The 19954-nt window shown below is 36.5% G+C and overlaps 2 protein-coding genes and 1 long non-coding RNA gene across 3 annotated transcripts; 1 reads left to right on the forward strand and 2 right to left on the reverse strand.

The window, feature by feature from the left end:
• Positions 1-543: 543 nt before the first annotated feature.
• Positions 544-5575, reverse strand: LOC138402457 (uncharacterized). Its single transcript, XR_011236839.1, has 2 exons — positions 4802-5575; positions 544-4663 (listed from the first exon to the last, which is right to left on the reverse strand). It is a non-coding gene; the product is annotated as an uncharacterized lncRNA (long non-coding RNA).
• Positions 5576-5624: 49 nt separating this feature from the next.
• Su(H) (recombining binding protein suppressor of hairless) lies at positions 5625-14398 on the reverse strand. The gene is made up of 4 exons (XM_034971716.2): positions 12952-14398; positions 9887-10131; positions 7756-7981; positions 5625-7159 (listed from the first exon to the last, which is right to left on the reverse strand). The coding sequence occupies exons 1-4, from the start codon at positions 13801-13803 to the stop codon at positions 6992-6994; spliced, it is 1491 nt and encodes a 496-aa protein (XP_034827607.1). The 5' UTR covers positions 13804-14398; the 3' UTR covers positions 5625-6991.
• Positions 14399-14455: 57 nt separating this feature from the next.
• Positions 14456-19204, forward strand: mus201 (rad2 superfamily protein mus201). Its single transcript, XM_034971685.2, has 7 exons — positions 14456-14864; positions 14940-15115; positions 15644-15849; positions 15939-16134; positions 16238-17975; positions 18057-18343; positions 18428-19204. Exons 1-7 carry the CDS (start codon positions 14777-14779, stop codon positions 19097-19099), a joined length of 3363 nt encoding a protein of 1120 aa, XP_034827576.1. The 5' UTR covers positions 14456-14776; the 3' UTR covers positions 19100-19204.
• Positions 19205-19954: the final 750 nt, after the last annotated feature.

The raw sequence follows: 19954 nt of genomic DNA on the forward strand, positions 1-19954 counted from the left end.
GATTCCTTGATCGACTCTGATTCATAATCAGCTAATTACCTACACTTGACCCTTGTTAAAAATATTATGAGTTTTTACAATTTGAATTCATTTACGCCATCTCGTGGGAAAGATTTTTTCGTTCGTCTCAAAATATCGCATTAATTAAAATGCGCATCCATTTAAATTAATATGTGCAAAGATGCATATCGACTTTTTTACTCAAACATCGTGAGAATTTTTATTCTGTTGTAAATCATGTAAAAACCTCTCTGTCTTCGGGTTAAAAGCTGTCAAGAATGTTCTAAAATATAACACAAAAATATTTCAAAAATGAAATATAAAAGATACAAACGCCTAATAGTTTCCTAGTTTAATATTCAATCTATCTGTAGTTGGCGATAAATAACTTAGCCATGTTGTTATTTCTCGAAAAGAACCATAGGTACAATTTTTGATAAATTAACAGTGCAGCTGAGTAATTTATCGACAGATTATAGATAGACTGAATATTGAAATACGATGTAAGAATGTGGGGGAATAGTATTAATAAAAGAAGTAAAATTATTTAAATTCAGTTTTAATAAAATATTCATGTTTTAGAATTACTGCTCCATAATATCACATCATAGTAATTACATGAAATCCAAACAATACATTCTTAAACATGACCATTAAATACCAAAAAGTAAAATGCTAGATGATGTAAACGTTAAAATCGACTGAGAAATCGCTTCTTTTCATACAAATTGACGGCATATTCATTGCATCTAAATGTGATCGCACATTGCCACAAATGTCAGTACCCACTGAAAGTGCGAATGACAGCAGCACAGTACAAGTCATTCATATCAGACAGACTACAGTAAATCTGCAGACACGCTTTTCCGAAAATCCTGAAACACGTATTTTTTTATTTTTAACCGAAGCCAGGACTAATTACCAATTTCCATTTATATAACTTGAAAAATTATATTTATTATGGATCTTCATAATATTTTTAAGCCCGATGTAATGGAGTCGTGCAGCTGACGGCATTCGCACTTTCAGTTAGTATGAGATTTTACATTTCAGCAACGTTGATAAAAGTCGAAAGTCGAAACAATCACTTCAGAGAAAATTGGACCTAAATTACCTTTTTTAAGGTCAAAAATTCAAAACTTGAGCTTTAAAACGAGGCAATTAGATCCATTTTACTTTAAAGTTATAGTGTTTCGACGCTAATAATTCTATCAATGTTGGGGAGATGTAATATCTATCTCTAAAAATGCGCTTCGTGCGGCTCTTCTGGGTCGTCACGTAATATGCGATCAGCTTAATAATAATTCTTTGTAATACTGCTACTACCAATTCCATTAAAACAATTTTAATCAATGTTACATATTAATTTAGGTTTTTTTTATAAAAATATTATCTTTTTGTACTTATTACACTTTCCACATGGAATGTTCAAATTCACACTATCATTAATACACATCTTTACCAAATACATTGGGGTTTGAAAATCTATGTATAATGCATAAGTGTAGAGAAAGTAAAATGTGTAAAAAATGACTCCTCATGCGCCATTTTAACTTTATGTGTCAAATTACATGTCAAAAGTACGATTTTAGTGAACCGTACTTTTGACATGACAGTTGACACAGCACATATGGCTAGAACTTTCTCAAAATTTATGCACTATATTATGGAGGCTGTCATAGTGGACGATCCGCCATTTTGTTATATCATAATTTTTTTATTCGTTTATATGCCACTAATCCAAATATACAAGTGTCATTGTGCGAAGTGATTTGAAAAAATAAAATGGCGGATAGTACCTACACTATGCAAAAAATTTTCAAACCCCCATACAAAAAATCAGATTCGCAATAAAATAAATATAATTTCATATGTACGTTATGTATGAGCTACATACATCTAGGTACTTATCTACATTGTTCATTAGATCGTTTGTAACGTACATACATACAATGACGAAACGTGCCATGTTATCAGACATAATTAGGTATCAAAACTTGAAAAGAAACAAATCATAGGTTCTTTTGATACATATTTCAACAGGCCTAATATTAACTTTTAATAAACGCAACGCCCCCTACATTGCGTCACAGTTCACGACAGTTAGGGAACTTCTAACAAAACGTCGCGGCTTCGGAGTCACTGGCAGGCGTCAAAATGTTAGTATATTTGACGCAGGTAGTCTTAAGTTAGCCCTATTTTTCTATGATTACAGGTCACCATAACCTAATATTTGACATAATATCATCGATTCAGGACCAAACCGAGAGTTCCCTCACTCTAGTTCACTCTGATTGCGTTTATTAAAAGTTAAGTAGATTCTCAGAAAACAGAAAATTACTTTTCACTAAAAACTATTACGTTCTCTTACATTTTAATCTATAATTTAAATTTGTCTTTTTATGAAATAATAGCTCCCAGATCCTCTAGATGCCTTTTACTTGTACACGCTTAGATAATTCAATCAAACTCACACCTTATTATAAAGACTTAAAGTCCCATTTTCGTTACGCGCTCGTTAACCTAGGTACATAATATACTTAATTGCAATATAATAAACACAATGACTCGTCATGGATTTTACAGCTATTTGGCCCCGAAGAAATATATTCAAGAGCAGAGAGATCTCTATTTCATTTTTTAATTTCGAGAATGGCGCATATTAAATGCCATATTTAGGAACTATCCTCATAAACCGACTTTTTATTTCCCTTTTTAAATTTATGAAGTATACATTTTCCATAAAACTAATTTTCTCATACAGTTATCATAGCTGCAAAGTTAGAAAATGTCAGCAAAATGATTGACCCTTGGAAAAAAAAGGTTTTATCGAAATACTCCATATGCATACATTTTGATAGATTTCCTTCTTAGAACAGTTTTATTTTAATCATTTCACATAATTTCTTTAAAATTAAAATAAACAATCATTTAAATTTTAAAACAACTCATTATAATAATAAGAAGAAAAAAAATAATCTAGAGTATATTTACAAAGCATAAAAAATATATGAAGAACCCTAGTAATGGGTAGTCAAAGCAGCATTAGTTTATACCTACACTACGCGTCACAAAAATTTATAAAGTAGGCGAATGAGCTAGAGCTTACTTCGTATGCACGACATCTTTAAGCGTATCGCTCACAGCATCAAGAGTCGCGGTGACGCCGCGGGAGGTTCTCCTTCCTATTCGTATATTCTCTATGCACCCTTTAGAAACAAATGCAATCAGTAAATGTAACAAAATTTCACTCCACAATAATTGTCACGCGATTCTGTGACATATGGAAACTGAGTGCTTGCGAATTCATACCATTTCCCACACACAGTCGTCACAGAATCCTGCGGTAAAAATCGCGCGGTGCGAAATTACTCTCTACAAACTGCAAAATAATTGTTGTTTTGTTTCGGATGCCGATTATTTTGAATTAATGAAACGCAGTATATATAGTCTTTGATGCCCAGTCTAGTTCTTGCTGCAACCGCGCTTTTTTTAAATAATTTATAGACTAGCGCTTGGCTGCAATCAGACCTGGGTGGCAAGTGATGATGCAGCCCAAGATGGAGCGCGCTTGCCTAGAAGATGCCTATTCACTCTTGTCTTGAATGTACCCATATTATAATTGGAGGGGAAAACTGATACTGGAAGGGTGTTCCAAATCTCAGCGGTTCGAATTAGAACTGAGGAGGCAAATCGCTTCGTACGTATCCGTGGAATTTCGACTACGTACGGGTGCAGACCTTGGCGATGCCTTGCGGTACGATAGTAGAAAGGTGAAGGAGGAACCAGGTTGAAAAGTTCTTCGGCACACTCTTTTATTTTTGCAGGTGTCTTGAGTTTCAACGACACCTTGACGCTGCCTTGACTACGCCTCAGCTTTACAGTGAGCGATGCACCTTATACTTTAAATCTCCAGATTCATATTGCGCAAGCTTGTTTTGAGGCTACAATAAACTTACATAAATCATTTTGGTGTTTTAATCTCGATAACCAACCATATCCACTAACTAAATTAGGCACATTTTATTTTTACAAAATCGACACGATTTTCTACTAGCGCTGGCTAACGCATGATCACGCAACTTATAATTAGGCTTTTATATCTTTGTGTAACAACATGTTCTTATGAACAGCCATTTTATTTAACTATTTTGAAGTTTTAAAAATCTGTTTACGCTTTACTTTGTCATTATATCAATTGAACCGTTACCCACTGATTTGTTGGATATCTTTTCACAATTTACAACATTATTTATAGGGTTCCGTACCTCAAAAGGAAAAACGGAACCCTTATAGGATAACATTGTTGTCTGTCTGTCTGTCTGTCAAGAAACCTACGGGGTACTTCCCGTTAACCTAGAATCTTGAAATTTGGCAGGAAGTTAGGTCTTATAGCAGACAAAAGGGGAAAAAATCTAAAAACCTTGAATTTGTGGTTACATCACAAGAAAAAAAAAATGTGTTCATGAACAAATATTGCTATTTTCAACTTTCAAAGTAATATTATTATATCAAGTGGGGTATCATACGAAAGGGCTTAACTTGTACATTCTAAAACAGATTTTTATTTATTTTAAGGCGTAATAGTTTTTGATTTATCGTGCAAAATGTCGATAAAATATGATTGTAGTACGGAACCCTCAGTGCGCGAGTCTGACTCGCACTTGGCCGGTTTTTTTATTTTAGTAATTATTTACTAGTTTTATAATGCTTCTTCTTTACTCTTCTTTTGAAAGTTCAATCTAAAATAGAGAAGCAGGAACTGGTTCATGGACTCATTCACATGAACCAACTGAACCACACAGGCCGGTTTTTTACAAACTTTTCTTGGGAAATACTTAGTCTTTAGGAATATGTCACTACAAAGTTTTAAAACTTATAAGGTATGTATTATAATTTGCTATGAAGGCAACAATTATACCAACGCAACGCGATACGTATCATCTAAATGCGATACATCCGCGATTAATATTCAAATACAATTAAATGGCTATACCAGTTCATTATGTATTGCGCCTTAAGCACATTAAATTGTGTTACGACAAAGTATGCGTAGTATGTTCAAACTAAGCGCCTGATGCGAGATGTGTCGTGACGCGTTTTATCAGTATAAACACGGACTAAGATGGATATATGTAATTTAGTACAAAATATCATTTCCCTTCTGCACGCAGCACGAACATGACATCAGTCTATCTGTAATCGGTCGATAAGTTACTAAGCAACGTTGTTATTTGTCAAAAAAGACTATATACTCGAATTTTTAATTAAACAACATTTTTTGACGTTTCCAGATTTTTATGAAAAATAAATAGTGCTGGGGGCAACAACATATTGGTATAAGCCACAAATTCAGTTGGTACAGTAGCTACGGGTAACTTTAGAAACGTGTCGTTACTACATTGTAAGTCTTTCTGAGAGTTGAGTTGAGTTGAGTGAGAATTTATCTTGCTGTAAATTATTTAGTAACATCTAAGAACACCTTATTACTCAATAAAAACATATTTACGTAAATCATATTCTAAAATCCCTTTTTTAAAGCACTATTATACCATCTCTAGGTACTTTTTTAGGGTTCCGTACCTCAAAAGGAAAAACGGAACCCTTATAGGATGTCTGTCTGTCTGTCTGTCAAGAAACCTACGGGGTACTTCCCGTTAACCTAGAATCTTGAAATTTGGCAGGAAGTTAGGTCTTATAGCAGACAAAAGGGGAAAAAATCTAAAAACCTTGAATTTGTGGTTACATCACAAGAAAAAAAAAATGTGTTCATGAACAAATATTGCTATTTTCAACTTTCAAAGTAATATTATTATATCAAGTGGGGTATCATACGAAAGGGCTTAACTTGTACATTCTAAAACAGATTTTTATTTATTTTTATGCATCATAGTTTTTGAATTATCGTGCAAAATGTCGAAAAAATACGACTGTAGTACGGAACCCTCATTGCGCGAGCCTGACTCGCACTTGGCCGGTTTTTTTATTTTAGTAATTATTTACTAGTTTTATAATGCTTCTTCTTTACTCTTCTTTTGAAAGTTCAATCTAAAATAGAGAAGCAGGAACTGGTTCATGGACTCATTCACATGAACCAACTGAACCACACAGGTACATCACTAACATATTAAATATGGTATCATTATTTTACGATTTGACATTAGCTAATGTCAAAACGTGTTGTTTAATTAAAAATCCGACTATATTTATTATGCGTACAAAATGACTATTTTAAAGGTGAACCGTTCTTTTCACATGACAGTTGACCCAGAGTGTTAAATAGCGCGAGTGAAGTCATTTTGTACGGACTATTCCTTTTATAGATAAACTTCAGAGTAACTTCGATTTTTTTTTTAATCGGACGGTAGTAATGCGAACATTACTTAAACCGTAGTTAAAGTGGCCGCCAAACAAAACAGCTGTTTTAAGAACGTCATCTTTTATCGATATGTTTTGAAGTACCAAGTAGTTAGCGCCATACTTAGATTAAAATCTCTCTTTTTACTTACTACATGATACGATAAAACCCTACTTTCAAAAATGGACACCTGCACGCGTTTAATTTTACTTCAACCGCGTAATCTTGGATACTGACACTCGACACAAATGTCAACAGTGCCGAGAGCATCTACGAGACAAGCAATTTTGAGCCATGACAGCCATAGCAACACTAAGGCGCCATCTCCACATGCGAGAGAATCGCGGCGATAGTCTCGCCGTGCCACCAAATTCGATACAACTCTTATAGACTATTCTCCTCCATATTATCGCCGACGATAGTAGGCCGGACACGCTCGTGGCGATGTCGAAGCTAGATCTGCATCTCAGTGTCGCGGTGGTATACACTGTACACTCATCAACACTCTATCTATGGACCGAGTGTCTAGTGTCGTCGTGAATACCATACACGCGACACTAGAAAAGCAGTCACCTTAAGTTACACACACTAATTTTTTCGGTCGTAAAGCAGTCTACTGGCCTGATCGTCACACTATTGCAGAGCATCTGGCAGCCGATGGGCATCGTGCCACGCGTGTTCTGGTCGCATGACGTCATCGACGGGCGGGCAGGTCGGCCGAGGACCTGGCTCCGGAGTGTATGTGAAGGTTAGACCCGTCGCGTAGATTATGCCGTCGTTCCTAACCAGAGACACTGGGACCTGGAGGAAGGATTCTAATATTATTTCTTTTAAATATTTGGATTCAAAGTCTAGCGATAATAGAGTTCGAAAATCAGAGAGAAAATTGATAAAAAAAGAAAATATTTGTATCCAAAATTTAACGCTGAATAGAAGCTGAGCAGAGGCTAGAACACTATAACGTAAGGCCGCGATTATACCTGTAAATTTTACTCACGGAAGTAGCTTACACCTGTAAGTTTTACTCACGTAAGTAGCTTACGTAAATGAGGAGATCCGTAGGAGAACAAGAGTAACCGACATAGCTCAACAGGTTGCGAAGCTGAAGTGGCAATGGGCCGGGCACATAGTTCAAGCTATAGCATAGCTCAAGGTGCTGGAATGGCGACCTCGCACCGGAAGACGCAATGTTGGAAGACCCCCCACTAGGTGGACGGACGACATCAGACGAGTCGCAGGGAGCCGCTGGATTCAGGCAGCGCAAGACCGTGGCGTGTGGAAGTCTCTACAAGAGACCTATGTCCAGCAGTGGACGTCTATCGATTGATGATGATGATGACGAAGCTAATTACGCGAGTAAAACTTACAGGTGTAATCGCGGTCTAAGAAATACATACCTGAGTAGGTTGCCGCACCCACAACCACTGTCCCCTAAACTGCGAGATGTCCGGGACGACGCAGAGCATGGACTCGGCACAACGGTACATAGTCTCCGCCTCCACGTCGCCGAACCAGACTTGCAGAGACGGCGTGAAGTTGTCTCCAGCTAGCTCCAGCATTGCCACGTCTCCACCGCCGTTGAGATTCAGAGAGTGGACCAAAGGCACTGGCGTTACGGGCGATCTAGGCAAATTATTGTGGATTTATTCAACTGTTTCTGTCACAAGTCCCAATCGATTCCGTCGGACTGTAGCACGCCAGGGCGTATCTAAGTGGACGTAGAACTTATTTGTACCAGGCCGGGCTCACTTAGTCATGTAAGAGAGAAATATTCCTATGGCACCTTTGTCTCGCATAAGTCTTAGAAGCGATTGTATTTCCTAGCTAGATCAACGCCTGGCGAGCTACGCTCATGAAAAAAAATCAGCTATCTATAATTTACTACCTACTAGTCCATCGTCACATGATCTAACCAATCCTTTGACAAAAGCTGTCTCAATTATTTACACCGGAATTCATAATCAAGATGGAGATTCTTTAGAGGACGATTCAGACAACATATTGTGTCATGCATAAAGGTTGAATACGACTCATGTCGTTTGATTCGTCCTCTAAAGAAGTCCCTGTCTTAACTATGAATTCCAGTGCTAGACGCCTTATTTCAAAGGATTGGTTTTGGATTGGCTCGCAATTCTTCTTGAATTGAAAATCGTATTAAAAGAATCATTATGATCATCATGACCAACCCATCGCCGGCTCAACCACGCTGGCCATGTGCGGATTGGTAGACTTCACATACCTTTGAGAACATTATGGAGAACTCTCAGACATGCAGGTTTCCTCACGATGTTTTCCTTCACCGTTAAAGCAAGTGATATTCAATTACTAAATTAACTTTTTTGGAGTTGTGTGTTTTTAACGCACTTAACTCCAAAAAGTTAGAGGTGCGTGCCCGGGATCGAAGCCCCGACCTCCGATTAGAAGGCGGACGTCCGAACCACTAGGCTATCACAGCTATATTAAAAGAATACGCGATAGAATATTCTCCTGAGTAGGTAATTGACCGCGTCCCCATTGCAATGTAGTCCTAGCTTCCCTCCCTCATTCCCATCATTAGATGTCATTACAGCAAGCAACCAGTACTTTAATGTACCTATAGGTACAACTAAGGATAAAATAGGCAGCCATACTATAGCTAGCTATAGCTAGAGTCTAGAATCTAGATAGATGACGGATTTGCATAGATGTCGCGCTACTTTCTTTTTCATACTTCCAAATTAAATTTTTTACCATAAAAATACTTTCCAGCAGAAATAACTCTATTTTTATGATAAAAAATTGAAAAATATTTCTCGAGTACGCATTGTACGCTACTCGCTCGCTCGCTTGTAGCACTCGAGTACGCTATAGCGTGACGTTAATAATTAATTATGTTAAAATTAAATAAAAATCATGATTTTTTAAATTACTCTCTTTAATAAATAATGAATTCTAGCCCCATAAACTACCACTATACAAAAAATCACATCATTTTATTACTACAGTCCAAGACCCTATTGGTCAAGCCGCCGATTTTCTTAAATAAGGCCGGCGGCTTTAGTATTTATGTGAAGAAATAATAAAGACTATGTTATATCTTCATCTATATTATAGAGGTTTAAGTAGACTCAGAAGTACTTAGCATGATTGCTAAATTAAATTTTTAGATTATTATTTTTGCTAATCAAATGTAGCTTGTTTCCGTTTTCATATAAATATATGGTTTATTTTTGTACACAGTAAGTCCATGATTACTTATCAATAAAATTCTAACTACTACTTACTTTATCCTAACTATTTACTACAATAATGACATGAGAAACGTATTTTATCAAATCATTCTAACTGTACTACATATTATTAGGTTCACTATCATATATCACTGTTGTTTAAACATTAGCCATAACCATAACATAATACCTGTCACACAACTGGACCTTAAACTACCAATATTCACCATAAGCACATGCAGATCTAACCTTTTGTCTGACATCTACAAATTTTTGTACCTTATGGAAACTGTACCAATATTTAGGTTCATAATCTTACCTGACAGGACCCATTCCTTCGTAAAATTGATATTCAGCCTTATCAGTAGATATAATCGTCCAGCAAGCTCCATCGTTGATCATCTCTTTGTTCTGTTCTTTGGGGCACGGGGTGGCTTGGAACTGTATGATCCTCTCTTGTGAGAGACACAGGTACATGCGCTCTGTGTCTTTCATGTAGAATGCACATTTGTGGAGCTGGGAGACAGGGTCATCTGCTTCTAGGAGAGCCATTTGTTTGTCAACCTATGACCAAACATTTGGAATTAAGACTACAGACCAACATAGCAGAATACTTGTCAACCTATGACCAAACATTGGGAATTAAGACTACAGACCAACATAGTAGAATACAGCATGCAAGATTTTGTGTGGAAGCAATAATATGCATTTGTGGTGTGTGTTTATACAATCCATACTAATATTATAAATGCGAAAGTGTGTCTGTCTGTCTGCTAGCTTTTCATGGCCCATCGGTTTAACCGATTTTGACGAAATTTGGTATAGATATAGCCTGCATCACGGGGAAGGATATGTTTAAGGATAGGTAGGGCTACAGAGCTCTAATAAAAGAAAGAGGAAAATTGCTTGTAGACAGGAAAAAGAACATTAAAAAGATAGAAGCACTAAGTAAAAAGATCACATCAAGTATAAGAGGTCATAAGAAAGAAATACGTTTTAACCGAATTCAATCGGAGATCGAAAAAACAGGAGGAATCAAAAGAACACTTAAAAAACTTAAGGATCATTTATCTTGGATACCGAAAATGAAGGGAAGAAATAAAGGGAACAAGGTATATACAACATCGAAAAGAACAACGATCAGCAAAATCGCTACGAATTTCTACAAAAACCTATACAGTTCACCCGATTTACCAGTAGTAATCGAAAACCCAAACAAGGAAGGAATTCCCTACATACTAGAAAGTGAAACAAGACAAGCCATAATGACACAAAAAAACCATAAAGCCCCGGGCGAAGATAGAAAAACCAATGAATTACTAAAGGGGTCACTAGATGCAATACTAAAACCACTAACTAGTCTATTTAACGAAATCTTAGACAGCGAGGTTATACCGGAACAATGGACAAAGACAACCATAATACTGATTCACAAAAAGGGGGATAAAGATAAAATAGACAACTATAGACCAATAAGTCTTATGACAAATATATACAAAGTTTTTTCAAAAATTGTATTAGGCAGGCTCACTAAACAACTAGATGCAGAACAACCAAGAGAACAGGCGGGTTTCAGAGCTGATTTCTCAACAGCAGACCACATGCATGTAGTGAAACAAATAGTAGAGAAATATAATGAGTATGGAAAACCATACTATATTTCTTTCGTAGATTATAATAAGGCATTTGATTCTCTCTCTCATAACTACATATATAAAGCCTTGGTCAACCAGGGAATAGAAAGGAAATACATCAGACTTATAAATAATATATACAGCAACAGTACTGCAAAAGTACAATTAGAAAAACTCGGAGAGGAATTTAAGATCCAAAAAGGAGTCAGACAAGATGATCCCCTGTCTCCAAAGCTTTTTTTGGCTGTGTTAGAGGAAATTTTTAGAAATCTAGATTGGGAAGGGTGGGGAATAAATATTAATGGATGTAAACTGTCACACCTGCGGTTTGCAGACGACCTGGTACTATTTGCCGAGGACCCAGTCACTCTACAAGAAATGCTTGAACAACTAGCAACAGAGAGTCAAAAAGCAGGTTTGACAATGAACACCACCAAAACAAAGGTTATGACCAATAGGCATCAACAAAAAGTTAACATAAATAACCAGGACATAGAGTATGTGAATGAATACGTCTACCTAGGTCAAGTAATTGCACCAAACTTACAGATGGACAAAGAATTGCAAAGACGAATTAATAACACCTGGGCTCGCTACTGGTCGCTGAAAGAAATACTAAAAAACAAAGATATCCCAATGCCAACTAAACGTAAAGTATTTAACATGTGCATCCTACCAATACTTACTTACGGCTGTCAAACGTGGGGTCTGACAAAAGCTCACAATCAGAAAATAAAGGTATGCCAACAAGGGATAGAGAGAAGCATGCTGCACATCAAACTGAAAGACAAATGGAGACTGACCAAAATTAGAAAGATCACAGGTGTGACAGACGTCTCAAGAAGAATCAAGAAACTTAAATGGCGTTGGGCTGGCTCAGTGATCAGATCCCCAAAGGATAAATGGACCAAAGAGGTCACTTACTGGTACCCCAGAGATGGGAAGAGAGCGAGAGGACGGCCACAGAGGAGATGGGAGGATGACCTGCCAAAGGGTTGGCGGGGACTAGCGTTAGATAGGAAAAAATGGAGAGGTCTAGAGGAGGCCTATGTCCAAAGAGGACAACCTGAACTGTAAATTGCTGGTGTTACTAATTTTTTTTAGAATAAATTATGTAGGATAGGATAATTAAATAATAGGAAATAAGAAATTAGTAATACGGTTAGTTAGTAATATAAGATGTATAACTAGTGTATCAGTGAATAAAGGCTATTTTATTTTATTTATTTATTTATTTAGGGCTACAGAGCAAAGGTTCAACGTGATGTTTTGCATGGGTATAGTTAAAGACCTGGAGAGTGATATAGGCTACTTTTTATCCTGGAAAATCAAAGAGTTCCCACAGGATTTTTAAAAACCTATATGCATGCGGACAAATTCGCGGGCATCATCTAGTCTTCCATAAAATACTAGCTTACCCACCCCTGCTATGCTCAAGTGGAAAGTTTAGGCTTTATGTTAATAGATCAATTAGATAGTTACAACAAGTCTTTTATATGTATTAAACTAAGTGATAAAACAGCTCAATTGTTTCCTTTTCTTTTTTATTTAGTTAAGTTTTTACACATAGAAAATAAACCAGTGATTTGATAGTAATTTACTCTGTTTAGTCATGATTTATGCACATCAAAATGTGTGTGACAGAAATGTATTAAAGCCACGTCAAATGTCATGTGTAGTGCAAAAAGAAGAAAGATGGTTACTTTATATTATTAAATGATTTGATAAAATAAAATTCAAAATTATTTACCTTCCTTATTATCAGTCTTGGTAAAGCCATGCCTGTCACAGAGCATACGAGCTTCACAGTGGACCCGTAGTGGACATATCCATCCCTCACTGCAAACTCCTCCGACTCACTCTCATTGTCATCTAGCAAGTGTATAGTGAATGCACCCCACTGAGTGGACGATGCATGAAAATTGCCATTCTCAACATGGAGGTACCTCGTGGACACAGTTTGTGACCTCAATCTATTAAATAAAGCTACCTTAGTTCCACTAGCGATACATAAATCTGCATTTTTCAACGACTGTTTCTTTTTAGAAGGCTTAGATATAACTTTTATTCTTTTACTATTAAATATACCAATGTCATGACCGTTGCCATAGAACATTTTGACGGAGAGCATAAAATGTTTACGCTTGTCTGAATCTGATATGTACAAGGTTTTGGCAGCACAGTATTGCTTCCCATTGTTTAAATCTAGCTGCTGCATGTCCTGGTCGGAGTTGCCTATACCGATGAACGCACATAGCTGTGAGGCTTGCTCCGTTTCGCCCTCGCGCAGCATGCGCTCGCGTCGCAGTCGCCAGCCGTCGCCGAATAAATATATACAAGGAGGAGGGCAGAAGAACCGCTTCTCGTTACCGTATGACTTCTGAGCGACTTTGGCGTGGAGGATGACTACTACCATGTCGGAACGGTCGCGCAAGTAGCGCTCCATGGCTTCGCGCGTGAGCCTGCGCTCCTCGGGGCGGTAGGCGCCGGCGCCGGGGCCCGCGGCGGCGGCGTAGCGCGGGTACAGCGCGCCGTGCTGCGGTGGCGGCGACGGCGGGCCCCCGCCCATGCCACCCGCGCCCGCGCCGTACTGGTGCGGCATGCTCGCCACGGCGCACTCTCACCTCGATTCCAATATCATAATGTGATGACTTTCTGGCATGGTGCCAATTCTACATTCTTATCTGAAGAGAACGCAGAGTTTCCTGCTAGGGTACATAGTGTAAACAAGAATGCTGGCCGTTGGCGTCTTCCTTATCACCCCGACGAGTTCGCCCGTTCCAGGCCTCCACGTAACTATACTAGCTCCTTGCTCTTGGATACCCTTCGTTACTTCGATCGATACACTTGTATTATTCACAACACCATAAATAAATAATTACGATGGGAACTGTAGCACACATTCATTCAATAACACCTGTTTGACGGGAGAATTTTCAGACAGTAATCCAGTTGTCTCATAACCGCATTTTTGTAGATAAATTACTTATGAGCATTTATTGTTTTCTAGTTATTTACAATGATAAATATATGCATTGTTTCATACGAAAAAGTGATTAAACTAATGTTTATTCGAATATAAATACGACAACGCTGAAATGCTAAAAATATGAACTGTCAACGAACACCATAGACACCGAGGGATGTGCAAGAGTGTTGTCAACTTGAGTTGTCGATAAATCGCGCGCGAATAATCGAGTGGATAATGCGAGTTCGGTCGACTGCGGCACGCCGACTGACAGACAGCCGGTCGTAGGATGTGGGGTTACGCATGGGGCGTGAGAAAATAAAGTGTGGGAAAGAGTGGGCGTCTCGGTGTAGTAAAACATTTGATACCTATTGTTGTATGTATATAGTGATCCGAACACATCAATGCATACGCCAGTAGCAGAGATCATTTCGTATTGTTATTGTGTGCGTGATAAATAAGTCGAGTTCACGGACCGAAAAGGTTGCAATGTGTGAGGAAGAGACCGACGATTGACCGGAGATCTCGTGGGAAACGACCTTTGTTATGTACACTGTTATATAGATTAGTTAAACAAAAAATCAGTTCTGGAATTTAATCACACGCGATGGGAGTCACTGGGCTGTGGCGCCTAATTGAGCCCGCCGGCAAACCCGTCCCAGTAGAGACTTTGGAAAACAAGGTTTTGGCAGTGGGTAGGTTCTAATTTTGAGCCTAAGGTATCCAAAGCTTAACATCTTTTTACTAAACTCTGCTTTATTTTGGAACAGATATTTCAATATGGTTGCATCAGATGGTGAAAGGCTACCAAGATGCAAAAGGTGCCCCCTTACCCAATGCACATCTTATGGGGTTGTTTCAACGACTTTGCAAATTGTTGTATTTTAGGATCAAACCTGTATTCGTTTTTGATGGTGCTTTCCCTGATTTGAAAAAGGAAACCATTGTAAGTGTCCATAGCAATTTTTTTTACAAACAATACCTACTTTGAACTACCTACTTATGTAAATGTTTGCATAGTACTGCAATTAACTTTTTAATGTTTTTTTGTGATCTAAGAGCGTTTGTGCACTCATCAGTGAAATCACGGATTCCGTAAAAATTCGAATCAAATGAGTATGTGTTTGTATACCGACCACTTTGAAGAATCACGGTTACTAACAGAATACAGATGAGCGCACAAACACCTTAATAGTAAATGATATAACTTCACCTTACGTCTACTAATACAAGTACGTTGGACTATTGCTGACCCGTTTTGATTGTCGGTGAACTGCTTTGAATCAGCACCAAACGACTTATTTTGTATAGCACGTTATCTAGCATACATCTTGTATTTTGCCCATATCTAAGTATAACCTACATACCTACCATCTAACTATTGATTATTTCTGCAGCAGTATTGCAGCTACATAGTATAAGTGTTGAACAGCATGTTTGGGATTTTTAACATTTTAATTTTGTTTGATTTGAGGCCAAACGTCAAGACAACAAATCAAGATACAATTCTCAATCAGAAAAACTAAAAAGGGAAATTGCTCTTTTGCTGGGCAAGAAGACTGCCATCAGTGCCTTGTTGGGCAAACAAATATCACCAAAGAAAAATAAACCAGTTGAAGATAGTGATGACCTTTTTAAGTTACCTGCGTTACCTGATAGAGATACTGAATCGGAATCAGAGTATGTACCTACTCAAATGAATTTAAGTAAAGTAGTTAGATGAACTTAACAATAATTAAAAAAGTGAGGCATCAAAAATAATGTTTCAGATCAGATGACGAACAGAATTCAAGTGCATCCACTGTTGATTTACATTCAGTGGATCTTGAATCAGATAAGTTCAAAAATATGCCTTTGAAAGATAAGTATGATTTACTGGTAGAGCTAAAAGAAACTAGAAAGATGAACTCTTGGGGAAAAATTCACACTTTACCCAAGAAAAGTGATAACTTCTCAGATTTTCAAGTAAGTATATCTTTTTATAATGTCCTAAATTAACAGAATGTTACAAACCCTCACATTTTATTGTTAATACAACCATTTGTTCTGATTTATCCCATTTTGGTAGATGCAAAGGTTACTGAAGAGAAGGAAACTACAGGAGTGCTTGGAAGAAACAGAAAAAGAAATAGGGGATGGTGGAATGTCCTTAGCTGAGCTAGAATCACTACTTAATGAAGAAGGCATAGATACAAAACTTGATAGCCTACCTGGTAGAAGGATTGCGTCAAATAATACAACAAGGTATTTACTTATCAGTAATGTCAAGCAGGCTTTAGAGGCTGCCAAGAAAAAAGAAACAGAAACTGCAAAACTCAAAGAACAGCCAGGAACTTCTACAGATCAAGCAAAAACATCTTCAAATCAAGATGAACTAGAAGATGATCTACAAAAAGCTATCAAAATGTCTTTAGAATGTGTTGATGAGAGTGACACAAGTGCGTGCACATCTAAAACAGACGATTCGTGGACATCGGTTTTAACAGATTCCGATTATAGTGATGATGAAGATGACGATGGGTTTCAGCAGCCAGATATGTCATCTGCTAAAGCATACATTATGCAGTACAGTGATTTTACACCTAAAGCCATAGACAACATTGTTACTTCAAAACAAAAAGATAAAAATAAGTTGAAAGAAACCAACATTGATGATATAATTGAAGAACTTAACCAAGAAAAAACAATAATTGAGGACAATATAGAACTAACCTCAAGCGACGAAGAAATCGATCGGGAAAGTGTAAATAAAATGGATACAACAGACACACAATCCATACTTGTAGAAAAAAATGTTACAGATAATATCAAGATCAAAGATTTAGCTACGCAAAACAAAAATGATAATCTTAGTATGAACGATACTCAACAGTCAGTAGTGTTTGTTGAAAATTCCACTGATGACATTATTTTACTTGAAACAAGTTTAGAGGATACAGAGGACCACAATTCACTATTAGAACAACCTATTTCAAAAGTAGATCTAGAAACTGAGTCGACCAGTGAGGATGACTTTGAGGAAGTGTCTGATAATGAGCAAAAGTTACGGAAAACTGCTATTGAGCTTACATTAAATATGGGCAAAGAAGTGGAAGATGATATTTTTGCAGACATATTTGAGAACAATGATAAGAAACTTTATTTACTTAAAACTTCAAACTCTTGCAATAGTCCCCTAAAAAGCGAAAAATCACTTAACATTTCTGAACCTTCTGTAGATATAGGATTGGAGAGTAATTTAACCAAGGGTAAACAAATAGAGCAGAAAGGTACAAAACCGGTTGAAATATTGCAAAATAAATTAATGGCTATCAATACGAACACATCGATCGATAAACAAATAGACGAGACACCCGAAACCTCTACTGAAATATTACAAAATGAAAATCAAGGTAAAGAACGGCCATCTAAAATTAATTTAAATGAAATTACAGAAATCAACGAGAAATCAAATAGGGAAGTAATAACAGTTGAAAAACTTAACTCATTAGCGTCAGAAATTGAGAATGAGGAAGAAGACCTACTACAAGAGAAAGGGCGATTAGATCGTATTGGTCGAAATATTACTCAACAAATGACCAAAGAAGCTCAAGAATTACTTCAAGTTTTTGGCATCCCTTACATAGTTGCCCCAATGGAGGCAGAAGCCCAATGCGCATTTCTTGAAAACGCAAAATTAACAGACGGCACTATTACAGATGACAGCGACATTTGGTTATTTGGAGGCAAAACTGTTTATAAAAATTTCTTTAATCAAAAGAAGCATGTGCTTCAATTTCTGAGCGAGAGAATAGAAAAATCTTTTAGTAAGTTTTTAGTTACATTACAAAATTAACATTGTAATTTTGTGTCTGGTTTTTTATTAAATTAACTTAATCCTTTTATAGACCTAAGTCGAGAGCAGTTAGTGCTCTTGGCCCTTCTGGTTGGAAGTGATTATACGACAGGAGTATCCGGCGTTGGTCCAGTTACTGCTTTAGAGATTCTAGCTTCATTTCCATTTAACAAGAAGAAATTATCAAGTGAACAATCTAAACAGGCCCTATACCAAGAACTTGTTACTGGGTTACTGGAGTTTAAGAAATGGGTAAAGGCGGGAAAACGAACTGATAATGTCAGTCTGAAAAAGAAACTCAAAAATGTTAGTCTCACTGATGATTTTCCTAGTGTACGGGTAAGTGCCATTTGTCATTTGTATGTTATCAGAACTTCAAAAATATAATAAACATCAATAGATTTCATGATATGCTTTTTATAGGTCGTTCAGGCATACATGGAGCCAAATATTGAAAGAAGTGAAGAAAAATTCTCTTGGGGAGAACTAGACATAACAATATTAAGAGATTACACAAAAGCAAAATTTGGATGGTCACAGAACAAATTAGATGAAATAATAAAGCCTGTCTTGAAGAGGCTACTTGATCGTAAAAATCAGAAAACTGTTTACGATTACTTTAAAAGAAAATTAGAATTCCAATCGTTGGAAGATCAAATGAGTAAAAGAGTAAAAGCTGCAGTGCAGAAAATGGGCCCCGAAGGATCTGTGATGAAGGAAAATGATAATACTGAGATAATTAATGATAAACAAAAAACTAAACGGAAAAGGAAAACTAAAACAAAAGATTCCAATGAAGCAGGCCCTTCAAAATTAACAAAACATGTAGATGAAATAAAAAATATTGATCAAGTAGTTAAATCAACAGTTGTAAATGATTCTGAAAAAGTATTTAATGTCAATGTTCAAAAAAGTGAACGATATCAGGAAATCATTCCACAGAGGGAAAAGGATAAACAGCACATATTGGAAAATAAGTTAAAGGCTATAGAGCTTTTCCGAAAAACAAAAATAGATCGTAAAACGAAAAAGACTAAAAGGAAGCTTCCTGTACCGAAAGAAAAGGCTGAACTTTCGGAAAGTGATAGTGATTAGGTTAACAATTTTAATTTATTTTATTTAGTACCTTTTGTTTGTGATTAAGGTTTGATTAGACTGTGTGCATGCTATTAAAATGAAAACCTTTTATAAAATAGTCAATTTATTGTTTACATTCAACTCTTCTGATGTGACAAAGAACATTAAATATAATTCAGTATATATAGGAAAATAATGTTCAATGATTACACACAAAGTATAGCAAATAAATTACAAGATAATAACTATCCCTATCTACCACTAACATGGCTTTCATTATTTTTGTTAAAATGTATCTCAGAAGAATTTCTCCAGAATTGATAAAGTAAAATAAATTGAATAAAAAAATAAAAAGCTAAGTTAGTACAACTTAATGTGACCATGAACACATATAAATATTAACTAACTGACATAAAAAGCAATATTACTGTGATAACAACAGTTTAGCCACGTTTAGCTCAGGACAATATTCTGAATTCAGTGGCTCAATAATTAGGTATAATAAAAAAAAATGAAGACTACACGGACGCACGTGAGGCATTTTGATTGCAATTTAAGCCTCTTTTCGGACTATTAGTTTACAAAAATTGCAATTTATTCATTTCCAAAGATGTACACTTTTGTATTTTAATTTGCTTAAATGAACGAAATGTGGCTTTTGAATCGAAACACGTGATGCATTTTGTTGCTATACTACCCTCTATTCACAAAGAAATATTTGTCTATTCATTTCCGAATGCAACATTTTCTTTTACATTTACCTACTTATATGAGCAAAACACGACACTATCTTATGGTGTGCAGTAGAATAATAATAATTTATTGGTTACATGTGTTTCTGTGAGAAAATATAATAACCAACAAGTGCTCAAC

This window comes from Maniola hyperantus, chromosome 1, assembly GCF_902806685.2.
Source record: "Maniola hyperantus chromosome 1, iAphHyp1.2, whole genome shotgun sequence".
NCBI lineage: Eukaryota > Metazoa > Arthropoda > Insecta > Lepidoptera > Nymphalidae > Maniola > Maniola hyperantus.